Source organism: Neovison vison, chromosome 9, assembly GCF_020171115.1.
Source record: "Neovison vison isolate M4711 chromosome 9, ASM_NN_V1, whole genome shotgun sequence".
Lineage (NCBI taxonomy): Eukaryota > Metazoa > Chordata > Mammalia > Carnivora > Mustelidae > Neogale > Neogale vison.
In genome coordinates, this window is record NC_058099.1 from 26,957,516 (window position 1) to 26,972,289 (window position 14,774).

At 43.6% G+C, this 14,774-nt stretch overlaps 1 protein-coding gene across 1 annotated transcript in view; it reads left to right on the forward strand.

Annotated features, from left to right (window-relative positions):
- Positions 1-14,774, forward strand: part of ABCA1 (ATP binding cassette subfamily A member 1) — a 128,367-nt gene that overhangs the window by 20,802 nt on the left and 92,791 nt on the right. Inside the window, exons 2-4 of the mRNA XM_044265222.1 lie at positions 699-862; positions 9,486-9,579; positions 13,589-13,730. Coding sequence (XP_044121157.1) covers positions 797-862; positions 9,486-9,579; positions 13,589-13,730 — 302 coding nt within the window. The 5' untranslated portion in view covers positions 699-796. The remainder of the gene's footprint in view (positions 1-698; positions 863-9,485; positions 9,580-13,588; positions 13,731-14,774) is intronic.

A 14,774-nucleotide genomic window follows, 5' to 3' on the forward strand; every position in this document is an offset into this window, starting at 1 on the left:
ACAGGTGATGCTCTCTGCCTGCGTTCGCTGACTTGTTTCTCCACGGGGTGTTGTTTTCTTTCCACAGACACACAGCGCCAGGATTGTCCCCATCATCTGGGAACCAGGTGTCAATGACACTTCCCTGGTGTTTCCTCAGGGTCTTCTCCCATGCACTGTGGCTTTCCAGATTGGGAAACTGCTTTCTCGATGGTGCCATTTATCATTTGAAGGACACAACTGTGTGGCCAGATGAAAATGTACCCCACAGCAGATTTTCAAGGAATAGCAGAAATTACTCCAGATTTGAGGCAAAGTTTATAACCGCGGCTAACATTTTATGAGAAGGGAGGCATTTTCTTAGGGGTGGCGGGTCTCTGGGATTCCCATATGCCATTAACAGCCTCAGTGTTTTGACCCAACACTTGAGTTTGTTTTCATAAGGGCATTTTCCAATCCCAGACGATCACAGCCATGGAGCTAAAATGATTAGAATTATAATGACTAGCTTCCAGGCGGCTGCTGGAAAGCCTCCAGAATCCGCGTTTACAGGAAAACCCTGGAGCCAGAAGCTGGGCACTCGGGACTTCCTGAGAGCAATGAGGATGCCCATCCGGGTCTTGAGGTCTAAGGTGAGGGGGCTGGAGCAGCAGCCCTCCCTGGCGTCTGGCTTTGGAGCAGCAGCTGATAGCGCTCTCCCCTTCTGCTTTATCTTTCAGTTAATGACCAGCCACAGCGGCCCTGCCGTGAGTTGCGGCCACTGCCTCCACGGGCTCCTGAGCCACACGCATCTGCTGGGGGTACTAGCAGCGGTAACATGGCTTACTGGCCTCAGCTGAGGTTGCTGCTGTGGAAGAACCTCACTTTCAGAAGAAGACAAACAGTAAGCCTGGGATTCTCCGATGCGGGGTGGTGGGTTGGGGTGGTCGTGGTGGGGGGGGCAGTGTTCTCCCTTGCTTTTCTTCCTGGTTTCGAGTTAGAGGTGGGAGGAAGGAGGAGAGGGAATCCTCTCGGTTTTCTCAAAGGGACTGGATGACTCTGGCCCTGGTGGGCACAGGTCCATGTGGTCCTGAAGTAGCCCTATTGCTTATCAGAGAGGGAAGATTAGGAACCAGGCAGAAACATTAGCTTTAGTGTGTGCTAGTGCCCAGGCATGGCTTCTGACCTCTGGAATCTGTCATAGAGTTGCCTCTGAGCATCCCACTCTTTCCTTTTACTGCAGCCCTGGGGGTCCGCTGGCTCTGAGAGAGCACCCAAGGGCCCCTCTGTTTCTGGGAGGTGAGTTAAGTGAGTTAAGGGCCCAGCTCCTGTAGAGACTGGTTCTCGTGGACTCTCTCAGCTCTGACTGCAAGCCAGGAGGAATATAAAACTGAGATTTGTTTGATTTCTGTGGAGGTTCTAAGCCATTCATTTCCTGGATGGGACACAGAATTCTTTGCGTAATCCTGAGAAGATCATCTTTAATGCTCGGGTGAATGGTATTTTTACACAGAGGAAGGAGAAGGCTGTGAGGCATGGTGAACTCCCTGAAGCCCAGACATTAGCTCTTGGCTTGTCTAGCTCCAAACTCTCTTGGACGCTCCATTTAGGTGTCCTGGGTTTAGCTGTACTGACCTGTAGTTGGCCTCTTTTTTCTCTTTTCTTTAAAGTTACATTTATTTATTTCAGAGAGAGAGAGAGAGAGAGAGAGATTGCCCGCAGGGGCTGGGGGAAGAGGGAGAGGGAGAGAGAATCTTAAGCAGAACCCCTTGCTGAGCACCGAGCCCAACATGGGTGTCTCTCTCTTATGACCCTGAGAGCATGACTTGAGCCATAATCAAGAGGCAGATAACCAACCAACCGAGCTGCCCCTGTAGTTGGCTTCTAAATCTGTTTCCCGCCTTGCCTTTTTTTCTGAGTTCTAAGCCTGTGTCCCTACTGAGCTATCTTTTTTTTTTTTTAAAGATTTTATTTATTTATTTGACAGAGATCACAAGTAGGCAGAGAGGCAGACAGAGAGAGAGGAGGAAGCAGGCTCCCTGCTGAGCAGAGAGCCTGATGCAGGGCTCCATCCCAGGACCCCGGGATCATGACCTGAGCCGAAGGCAGAGGCTTTAACCCACTGAGCCATCCAGGCGCCCCCCTACTGAGCTATCTTAACTAGGCTTAACATGTCTATAACCAAAAGGATAACCAAAATGATCATCTTTCTTAGACTCAAAGAACCATGAGAGACCTTTGAGAGAACTTAGTGTTTCTCAAACTAGCATAATGCTTAGACCTTCTTTAAAGAACAGAAGTGTCAAGGTCTCCTTGTGTTCATGAAATTTCTTTTTTATTGTAATGTTATTTAAATGTGTACACATGTGAAACCTCTGTACTTATAGGTCATTACACAACCATAACCCGTTCATACTTACAAAGGAAATGCAAACAAAACTGCAAAACCAATACAATCCAAATTCACATTGTTAATATAGTAAGACAGCTGCCTGGACTGTCTCTATTACTTTGTGCTAATGATTCCATTCTTCAACCACTTTTCTAGTGACCTTCATTTGATGTCATTTGGCTTTCATTTGGTCCAATCTCATCATTTATAAATTGCGTCTGCATCTGTTCCTTTCTCATTAGTCTGCTACAATTATATTGGTGCCAACACAATCACAGACACAAATACAAACTTGGGCTTTGAAATCTTGTGCCAGAAGTAGTTATAAAGTAGGCATTCAGAAAATTCAGTTATGTTTATTTGAATTTGTTTAGATGACCACTGGAATGAAAACACAAAATGTTTAAAATCCTCACAGAGACCTCATATTTAATCCCTCAGGAGTATATATTCTAGTCTGAGAAACAATGTTTTTTATTTTTTAAGTCCTTATTGTTACAGGTAGGGATCTGAATCTTAAGGTCACTAGCTAGAGAGTGGAAACTAGAATCTATGTATCCTATCTGTCTTGGTGATAATTGTAATCATAAAATATAACATTATTATATATTATAATAAAAGCAAACACTTAGAACGAGTTTCCATGTGCTAAGCACTTAAGTGGGTTATTAATTGGTTGAATTCTTTAGAAACCCATGAAATACTGTTTTTTCCTTGGGTTGTAACTGGGGTACTTGAAGTACAGAGAGAGATTAAGTAATCAGTCTGAGGTCTGCACCACTGGTCAGGAGCAAATGCAGGGTTCAAATCTAGATGACCTGACTTTAGCATTGGTGCTCTAAATCACTATGCCAAATTGCTTTTCAGTAGTATCATTATTTTTTTCTATTTTCAGTCTCAAAATCTTGACATTTCTGGCCTTTTCCTTGCCTCTGCCCCTGTTTCTCACAGCTGTTACCAGGTCTTGGTGTTTCCAGGTTCTGTGTTTTCATCACCTGTCCTGACTTCTTAACTACTGCCTCTTCTCATCCTGGTGGCAGCAGCTCACATGATGGGGAACTGTCTCTGTCATAGTGTGTCCATTAGCCACTGAGAGATGGAAAGAATAGTATTATCTTAGCAATGAAAGTGGGGCTCTAGGGTAGTCCGGCATAGACCTCTCATTTTACAGATGAGAACACTGAGACGCAAAGCAGAGAAGGGATTTCCCCAACATCAAGCAAGGACTCAGGAGCACAGGGGCCTGGAATAGGAGATGGGGTTGGGCTATCCAGACTAGTCTGGAGCTTGCTGCTTCTAGCTTAGTATTGCTTGTGGGTTTAAAAAGTTAGGATTGGAGAGATAGGCAGGCTTAGTCAAAGGCGATTTGTAATCTTATGGAAGTTTTTGTTGGGGGAAGTAAAGATACAGCAGCCTGACTCAAAAGGGGTTTTCTAGGTGATACACCACAAGCTTGTCCTTCTTCCCTTCCTGATATCTAAAGAAAAAATATTTTGCTGAACCAGAAAAAAAGATGGTTTACTTCAGGTTACAGATGCTTAGATTGTCAGAGCTGGAAAGATTTGACCTGCCCCTTGTCCAGTTGATGGAACTTGGAATTCCAGGCAGAGGGGCAGGGGTCCAGAGTGGGTTAATCATGGAAGGAACACCAGAACCAGTTTCTTGGTGGCCCTACAGGCTTTTTTTTTTTTTTTTTTTTTGGACTTTGCTTTGTATGCATTGAAAGTTTAATGCCCATGGATCTTAAGCTACTTCCCAACCCACCTGGCTTGGATTTCTGGATTATTTTTGAGACAGTGGGACCTATTAAGGGTTTTGGTACCACTTTGTTAGCTCACAAAGTCAGAACCAACCCTGTCCACTAGACAGGGGAAGAAGCTCCATGACAATTCTTGCCGACAATGTGTGGAAAACCATTGCTTATTTCCCATTTTCTCAGATCCTAGAGTATACACACTCGGGCCTAGAGCCTGGCACCCAGGATATGCTGAAAACATATTTGCTGAACGAGTGGTGAGTGTGTCCAATGGGCCATCAGTTTGCAGGTCTCAAGGAGGCTCCTCTGTTGTAGAGGCCTTGTGTCCTACTGCCGGGAAGAATGTTTGAAAGCTGGGTGCTGAACAGTACACCCCAGAATAACCCTGTGGAAAGCCAGCATTTGCCCTTTCTCTCTGTCTCCTTGTTTGCTGATGAATCCTGGGGACCTCTCTTTTGCCCCCAATTGTGCCCTTCATGGGGACCATCAACCAGGGTTAGTTTTCCGTTGTTTCTGTTGGGCAAAGAATACACTAAGTTACGAAAGTCGGGGGCAAAGCTCAGTTTGGGTTCAAAGTAACGGTTAACTTGTGTGGGTGGCAGTCTTGCAGCACAAACAGGGCTTGGGACAGGAAGGGCGAGGGGCTTCAGAGTTCTCAGGATCCTCATCTACTTTCAGGCTGAGCCAAAGGCCAAGGTCCCATGCAACAGATGGGAGTGTGGGGCCATATGGCCTCTCACTTGTGCCTTTGCTATTGTCTCTGTGAGATCTGATTAGTTGTGTTGCTGGGAAAATAGGTAATTCTAATTTTTGCATGGAGTATCAGTATTTGGACATTGGTTAATGACAAGGAATAAGCTATCAAATAAATAAAAATCAAAACTCCTCATTTAAAAGCCATTAGAGAATTTTCCAGGGCAGATGAAAAATTTCTACATTCCCTTCCCACTTCCAGTTCCAGCTGTTGAATTTCTTCCTTGTCCTTGTTCCTGGGCTGGTAGTGACGGTTCAAATCCAGATAGTAATTCTGATTTCTATTCAATTTTAATTCAGTTCTACTTCCAGCGTGGCCACCATGCGCCTCAATGGCTGAGGGAAACCCACTTCTCTTGAGTTTTAGTTTCGTATTCTGTGGAATGAAGAAAGTTAGAACCCATAGTCATTTATTGTTTCATTTGAATACATATTTACGGAGCACCTACTACATGTGGGGGAGTGTGCTGGGTGTGTGGTGATGAAGCGGACAGACACAGAGGTTATTGTTCAGTGAGGGAAGCAGATACGAGACTCATGATCCCAGAAGTAAAAATAAAATAATAATCTGTATCAGGTGTTAGGAAGACAATAAATCAGACACACGGTGGCACTGTGTTGGATACCACGAGGCTATGGGTAGGGACTTAATTTAGGATGGAACATTATGACAGGTAAGCCAAGAGCTCTGAACATAAAGCTGGGGAAGATCAGGAGCTCAGAGATGAGGAGCACCATATTCCTAGAGAGATAGAAGGTATGAGGGCCATGGGACCCAATGTGTGCTCCTGAGTCAAGGAACAGAAAAGCCGGTGGCTCTGGTGGGGTGAATGAGGACTGGCTAGGGATGAGTTGGGGACTGGCAGGGCCAGATCATGCCTGGCATTGGAGCTGGGAAGGGCAGTTGAATTTTATTTTATGTGCAAAAGAAGTCTCTGAGGTGGATGGGTTATGATTGTGAGGGTGGGATTGTGTGGTCCTTGGCACTGAAGGGACTTGAGTGGCAATAAGCCAAAGGAGACAGTTGTAATCATCACTTGTATATGTACCATTTTATGTTCTGTTTTCTGCTTTCATTTAACATTATTTGGTGTGTATATTCCCATGTTTTCAAATAATCTTCATCGTTATAATACTGATTTTTGATGTGTAGACTGTGTTTTATAGTTTTGAAATGCTTTTATATCCATTCTTTTCTTAAGTTTCAAAGCAGTTCTGAGAGACCTGCGTTAAAATTTCTGTTTCACAGGTAAAGTATTGTAACTTAGGAAGTTAGCAAGAGAAGGATCTTTTGGCCCAAAATCTACCATTGCAGGATGCTACTGACATTCCTGGTAGTTTACAGTAGTTTTGATTTGATAAATTCATACCCTATTGCCAATATTTGAATGCTTATTTATTAACTCTCTGGACCTCAGTGTCCCCATCTGTAAAATGGATGCAAAAGCACATGGGGGTCACTAGAGCTGGGTTCAACTGCTAGTGCACTCTCTTACGAGGTTATGGGTGATAACCTCTCTAAATCTTAGCTTCATGGTAACAGTTCATCCTCTCTCAGAGTTATGAAAATTAAATATTAGAGATGAGATACCTAAAAATACCTGGTATACAGTAGGTGCTCACTCTTGGCTGTAAATATTATAATTCATGTTACTTCTGTGGAACCAGTTGATGTTTTGTGATCTTGCCACTGAATGTGGTCATTTCCCAGCTGGGTCACCTGCTCTGTCAATGCCATGTGGCCTCTGGAGTTGGGCAGAACTAGCAGTTAATCCTAACTCTGCTTCTGTCTCCATTACTTACCCCTCCTTGAGCTTTAGCCTTGCCACACATAAAATGGGGACAATAATGGCTCCTATATCACAAGGTTGTTTGGAGGATTGAATGAAATAATCCATATGTAATGTGCCTACTACATATTGGACTCTAAATAAATAAATAAATGGTAGCTACTATTTATCCTAAATGTACAAATGTTAGCTTCTGAGTGCCAAGGTTGGTAACTTATTCATACTCTTCATTTAATTTTGTTTTTGTTTTTTTCCGAATTCATTATTCTTTTCTGACTTCATTCACAGCCCATTTTTTAAAATGGCGTAATTGTTTGTTAATATTTGTAAGTGATTTTATTTAGCTGTATGTTTGTAACATACAATTTTGTGTTCTGTTTTTTCACTTAATATTACATGGTTAATAGTGTCTGTGTTTCGTAGATGTAATGACAGTGTAATACATTGTCTAGTTGGTGTACTGTAATTTAATAATTTCCCCAGTGTTGTGCAACTAAGTTGTTTCCAATATTTGCAATTATAGTGTTTCAGTGGATGAATAACTTCATGTATATAGCTTTTTGATATTTTAAATTCAATTCTGTAGGATGACTTCCTATACATATTACTTGGTCACAGGGGATAAACATGTCTTTTGACTACATATGGCCAAATTGCTTTCTGAGAGGGCTCAACTGATTTATATTTCCATCTTTATTATTTTATAAACTTCAGTTCATTCTCTTTCTTAACATTTTTTAAGACTTTCTGTGTGGCAGGCTTAGTGAGAAGAAAGTGATGGTGTGGGAGAAAGTCCTTTTTAAATAGGGCCCCTGCTGTGCCAAGTGCTGGTGAAGGCAGGGTGTACCTGGGAGACTCCAAGGAAGGACTTCCAACTCTGCTGGTAGAAGAGACCAAATGTCATTTGAAAGCTTGGAGATTTCAGTATGTGTGGCCTCTTTGGGATTATGTATAGAAGTATTAGGAAGTACAGCCATGTCTTTGGTCTTGGAGACCCCATTGACAGCATACTTTCTTCCAAGGAGGGACCCATTTATACCTCCCCATCTCTCCTCCCCCCATGTTGCTGTGTGGTATCAAATAGTATAAATTATTCTTCATGGTTATATGATAGCAGTGGATTTTTGTTCCATTCAAGAAGTAATAACATGCTTATTATGGAAGATTTAGGAAACACAGGGATGTATTTAAAAAAAAAAATCACTTGTGTTTTTATCACCCCAGGACATCTACTATTATCATCTTTGTATTTACTTCCAAAAAGAAGATTTTAAAAAGAGTTTAATGGGTAATCATATCAAAGGTCTTTGGAAATTAAAAGTGGGTTATTTAAAATACCAAAATGCAATAGAAAATGATAAACAAAAAAGCAAAAACACTCTGAAGTACCAGCAAGAGCAGAGAGTTTAATTAATTATGATCTATTCACAGTATGGAATATCAAAGTGGCCGTTAAAATCCATCTTTTAAGAAAATATTTTATGTCATGGAAAACACCCCCAATTATAATGTTAAATGAAAAAGGAAAATGAGAAATTATATGTACTGTATGATGCAGTTTTGTAGGTAAAAGTATTCATGTATGCATAGAAAAAAAAATAAAAATATTAATAGAGGGCATTGTTAGCTCAGTTTATTAGGGATTGTCTTTGGAAAGTAGGATTAAGGGTGATTTGTATTTACTTTTTTCTACTTTTTTAGAATTTTTTAATTTCAAGTTTTCCACAATAAAAATATATGGACTTAAAGATCAAGGGAAAAAAATTCTGTTTGAAAAAAAAAAAGGGAGGATTTCAGGCCAGTGTTCTATTGACTTTGTGGCTCTGCAACCACAGTTATAATTACTCTTAACCACAAGGCCCCGTGACTCTTCTGGGCTCTTTGGTGTTCATCCTAATTAGAACCTCAGGATCTAGAATGGAAGAGGTGAGAGCTTCAGGCAGTGAAGCTAGTTTTCTGAACACCCCTGGTTCAATTAAATTATGCCTAAAGATTTCCATCCTGTCCCTGGGCTTATTTATCCGTTGGCAATTCACCAAGGCAGGGTTTAGGTTTAGAGACACCACATTGTTTTAACCAGAGTGGATCATGCTCACCGGTAAGTTTAATGATCTTCTAACCCACTGGAGAAGATGGTACTGAGACCTTGCTAGACAGGGAAGAAGAACTTTGCACTTTTCTCAGCTCTTTGCAGTCCTGGAGGCACAAAGGTTGATCTGGAACACTGTGTCAATTTCCATTGTCCTTTGGTGCCTTCTTCTCAGCCCAGTGTGTGTGTAGGGGGGCACCTTTGTGTGCAGTTAAAGGTGCAGAGGTGGTGTGTTGAGCACAGCAGTTTGCCCCGCCCCTCCTTTCCACTAAGGGTCCTTCCTTACCTGATACAGCTCAAGGGCTGGGAATAGAAGCTGACTCAGTGCTTGCCTTCAGGGTGCTCCTGTTGCCTGAGGCGGCCAGTGATGGATGATTTCAGGCTGGAGGAAAAGGCTCTAGGAGGAATATGCATGGGTTACTGTTACAGGAGAAGGGTTTCTCACTCAGCCTGAGATTTTAATAAAGGAAATGGTGTTGGAGTATTCTGTAGAATGGATAGTAAGTAATGAGCCAGAGGAAGCAGGATAGGAGGGGTTTCCCTTTCTTAAGGAGAACACAGGTATGGAATAGTATGCTATGAGAACTGCAAACAATTCAGTGCTGTTGAAGCTGGGAGAGTGGTGGCAGAGGCTGGAGGGGCCATCCTCCAGTTTAATTAACAACTGTGGATTTCCCAAAGGCGAGTAGAGTTAAGCATCCATGTTATTTTTTAAATGCACAGTGCTCTGTTTTATTTCCTTCTCAGTGTCAGCTGTTGCTGGAAGTGGCCTGGCCTCTATTTATCTTTTTGATCCTGATCTCCGTTCGGCTGAGTTACCCACCCTATGAACAGCATGAATGTAAGTATTGAGCATCCCGCTGGAGAGTCTACTGGCACGCGACATCCAGGAGTGGATATAGACTACATTTGACCAGTTCCAAGACACTATCTTTAGGAAACACTGCACATGGTTTGGAATAGAAACGCTTCTAATTTTTTGATAAGGTGTGACCTCAGGAAACCATTTTCAGTCCTAGCCAATGGTAATAACAGTAATTATAATAAAAGCCAACATCTGTTTCATACATTTTAGATCATGAAAGTAAAAGCTTACTGATAAGTCAGAGGATGGTGATTAAAAGAGCCCCCTGAGGCCGTGCCTTAACTCAGTTGTCATCTGGACCTGCCAGGTTTTTTTCATGTCATTATGTCTTAATTGCACAGTTGTAAATCAGGGAAACGTATCATTTTAAACAGCGTTCGTATAGAATTGCTCAGATTGAGCATTATGATTTCATTGGATTGTCGTAACAACCTTGTACAGTAGACCCTCATTGTTAGCATTTACTTTAATTTCTTGATAAGTAAATTGGGGCTCCAAAAATTTCAGGGAGTTGCCCGAGGCCACGCATCTAATAAGTGACTCAGATGAAATTGAGTCCTGATCATCTGACTCCTGGGCCTGTATTTGGATGATGGCCGGTAGAGTGGAGGCTAGAAAATACAGTAGTGGCTAAGAACACAAGCTCTTCATGTCAGGTGACCTGGGTTTGAATCCTGGCTTCGACACTTAGTAGGTATATCACCCTGGGCAAGTGACATTGCTTCTCTGTACCCGAGTGTCCCAAATTCTATCAAAAAGGAACGATAACTATCCCACATGGTTGTCCTGAGTGTTGTTCTGTCATCACCATCTTCGTCTCCTGGCTCTGCTCATTGGATGGATTGTCTACAGAAATGTGCCTGTTTGAAGGGTCAGCATTTATGTGGGAGGTTTCCCTGGGACCTCTGTTCCATTGCTTCCATGTCTTTTCCTACCATTAGCTAGCTCCGCTCACAGCCCGCCAACTGCACCGGATTTTGCCAGGATACTATTCTTCATGGAGGAGATGGGGTTAGGGTCACCTTTTAATTGTGTTCTTATCCTGGTCCCAAGTCTCTCATAGCATACACTGGTAGTTATTTACCTACTAATTTGCTAATATAGCATATACATTTTCAAGTTTTAAAAAAAACCCTAAATCCACAAAACCTCAAGAACATCCTACTACATGCGATTTTCTGATTTTGCCACAAAGGAAAAGAGCATAAAATTAAATATACACTCAATTTGTGGACCTGGAAGGGAATTCTGCTTTCTCTTTTGGTGCCCCAAAGATTAATGAACAAATGCTTATTTGATTTTATTTTAGCATTACCCTAAGCTTCACTGAAGTACAGTTTTAGGGAAAACTCAGCCTTTTTATCGGCTAGGCGATGCTCTCTCAGGAATGATCACAAGTAGGCAAGACAGTGTAATGGAAATAATGCAGACCTTGGCATTAGACAAATTGAGGTTTGCTTGGATCCTTGCTACCCTGCTTGCTGAGGTCGTGATCTTGGGCATGCTATTGAATTGTAACCCAGATCCCTCTAGATCTAGACTATAGATTCTAGGACATGTGGAATTGCTATACTTACAGAAGGCAGATGAGATTTTTGTCTCCCACCTGTGCACGTCTTGTAACCTTACTTCCTATTCTCACCACCTTCTGGGGACCTAGCTAGAAGGGCAAAGAACTAAGATGAAGCCTGCAGAGGTGTCTTGTGCCTGGGAACAAAGGATTAGTGTATGATTCTTTTTCATAAATCTTACCCAGTTTGAGCAAGGGCCGTCAAGGTCCTAGTCATTTCCCTGGGTCATGGGAGTCCTTTATGCTATTTGATTGTCATCCTGTATAACAAATGCCAGGTCCCCATACTGCTTTTTGTGGGGGGCGGGGGCAAATCAGGTAGGACCCCACCTCTAGAAAAAGTCTTTGTTTTACTCCCCAAGGATTAGCTTGAAATACTTCCCCTCCACTGCCCAGTGCTGCCTGGACCAACACTACCCTATTTTGGCTGCCAGTATCTCCAGGAGATTCAAGAGAATCCCTTGATTCTTCGAGTATTTGGTTGGGTTACATAAGCTTTTCCCTGCATGAGGAGCAGCTGACCTAGGCTAGGGACATTGTTTGGTTTTCCTTGAACTATTAACAGGGAGATAAGGAGGTTAACTGAGTAAATGTTCAACAGGCCAGAGTCCCTGCTGAGGGTGCCCATAGTGATCAGATCTTGTTACATCCTTGCTTTGGAAGTTGCCTTTCTGGTTGCATTATGATAGAAGAAAAAGAAAAAAGGGATCCCACTGTTGGAAAAGCAAAGGGTAGCACTCCCCAGCTGTGGCTTACTTTCTGGGGAGACTCTGTTAGCATATCTGCACAGAAAGAGTAAGATGAATAGAACAGGATTCCTGCTTTGGAGGAAGGTCATAGCTGTGGGGTAGAAGGAGTATTTCTGGCTGGACAGTGGCAGAGTGATTCCTGTTGTAGGCTCACACCCAGAGTGCTGCAGCAGTCCCGACAGCCTCACCACCGCACCCCCCACAACGGAGGCCTTTGCCCTGGGCCAGGCACTCTGCCCCCTGCTTTGCTTGTAAGAACTCACACAGTACTGCAGCTCTGTGGAGTCGACTATATTTCTATCACCATGTTCAGATGAGGAAGCTGAGGGAGGGGTTGAGTAACTTGGTCAAAGTTGCTACTTAGCAAGTTTTGGGGACCGGATATGAATCCCCATAGAGCTGACCCCAACCCCTGTAAAGCTACAGCTTTACAGCCCTTCCCCACTTAAAGCTATTGTTTTTAATGGCTATAAACTCTCAGGGTCACAGGTAACCCTGAGAATATGATGAAAGCTGGAGCCATGGCCTTTCTGTCCAAAGGAATTCACACATGCTTGGTCCTTTGGTTAAAAGCCCTGGTCCCAGAGCACATTTATCTTGAACCTCATTGGTGGCCCCTGTGGCTGCCTACCACACACCAAAGTGTGCCTCTGACACCTGGGACCCACCCATGTCCCCCACACCTGCTGTTTGTCAGCAGCTCCTCCATAATGAAGGGAAAGGACAGTGAGGAGATGAGTTACGGGATGGGGCTCGTTGTTTGGATGAGTGACAGAATAGCACTGACAACAAAGGTGGCTTCACAGATGACATCTGACCCCAAGTTAGCATGTTTATTAGGTGGCCTTGAAGAGCTTTTGAGCTGGCAGAGGAGGAGAAACCAGCAGAGGACAGAACCTGAGGGGACTGAGAAGAGTGAGCACAAGGGAAGCCTCAGATATAAGGGAAGGAACATGGATTAGGATCATGAAAATGTGGGTTCCACTCCCAGTCCTGCCTACTGACTTCTTGAGCATTTTTTAAGAAAAGATTTTATTTATTTATTTGAGAGAGAGAGAATGAGAGGAGGGGAGGGACAGAGGGAGAGGGACAAGCAGACTCCCCACTGAGCAGGGAGCTGAACGTGGAGCTTGATCCCAGGACCTCAGGATCATAACCTGAGCTGAAGGCTGATGCTTAACCGACTGAGCCACCTTGGCACCCCTCCTTGAGCATTCTTCACCTGCCACTTCATCTTGCTGTGGTTTCCTTAGAGCATGAAGGAATTGAATCAGGCCATTTCCGGGGGCCCTCCAGGTCTCTGGCAGGTGAGGCAGGCAGTGGAAGGTGAGGTAAGGGTTGTCAGGTACTTGCACATCAGGCAGTTACTGTGTATGGTCTACTCTGCCCCTCTCATCACTTCCCCAAGGCCGAGGCCATGAACCCCATTCTACAGATGATGCAAGTAGATCAAGAACTTCTGTCTCATGCCAAGTTTCCAGCTCAGGCTGGGATCAGTCCAGAGGTGGCAGGTGTCTGGGATGTGAGGAATGGGACAAACACGTTTGGGTTGGAGCAATGTGTGGGTGCAACCAAAAGAGATAAAGGAAGGTTCCTATCGAGTCCCGAAAATCGCCTCAAAGAATTAATGTTTCTCTTTGTGTTTTTCTTCTTCTTGATTTCATAGGCCACTTTCCAAACAAAGCCATGCCCTCTGCAGGAACGCTTCCTTGGGTTCAGGGGATTATCTGTAATGCCAATAACCCCTGTTTCCGTTATCCAACTCCTGGTGAGGCCCCTGGGGTTGTTGGAAACTTTAACAAATCCATGTAAGTACTATATCGGGTTTTCTTTCCAAACTTGTCAGTTAATACTTTTTCTTTCCTTCTCAACCTCTGGAGAATTTTGAATGGTTCAATTTGAGTGAAGTTGCTTTTGTAAAGGTTTGAAGAATGAGGGCAGGGAGAATTGCTGCCAGGACCTAAGACTGTGGATCTTACTTTGGTGCATATGAGGAGTAACAATATGTAGCTCTTATGACAATAAGGCTCCTGTGGTTGGGAGGCCATTCTTACAAAAACTGGTCAGAGAAGAGGGAGGCACAGCATGTCAGCTCTGTCCATTCATTATTAGCCTACTCACTTAGCCACATTTCCTGTGCATCTGAACTGGCTGGTCTAGGCGCTGGGGGTGGTGGTACAGAGATAAGCACAGGAGCGGACCTGCCCACAAGCAGCTCATAGCCTGGGCTGGGCGAATTTGTCCCTTTCCTTCCAGATTCACTCTTACTCTGTCACTCCCTGTCATACTGCAGTGTCCCAGTGTCCGCAGGTCTCTCTCTTCTGTGGCGTGAGTTCCCTTAGGGCCTGGGTGTTGCTTCCTTGCTTTTATCTTCCTGGCTCCTGCGTCCAATACTGGACATAAACATGAACTTAATAAGTGTTTGCTGATTGAGCCATTGAAGAGTCTTGGAATGCACGGAACCATAGCATGAGCCTGAGTGGACAAAGGACTGTAGGAGATGTATCAGGATAGTCCCGAGGAAGCTCTGCAGAGTCAGACGGGGCCACATTATAACGTCCATGGACCCTAGACTTTGTAGCTTTCAGGGGCCCTCTCTCCTAGCATGCAGAAATATTAAAAATTTTATTTGATAACTGTGTTGGTATAAAGATGACTATAATCCAGGTTGGATTCATTATCATATATGTTCATTCTGAATTTCTGGATTTCATTTTTTTCATTCTGATTTTAGAAGGTAGTAAACTTTTTCGTGGACCCTAAGAGCATCCTGGGCCCTAGGCACTGTGCTTATTGGGTCTCCTGGATAAGTTGGCCCTGGATATGTATGTGTGTGGGTGGGGGCGGGTGGG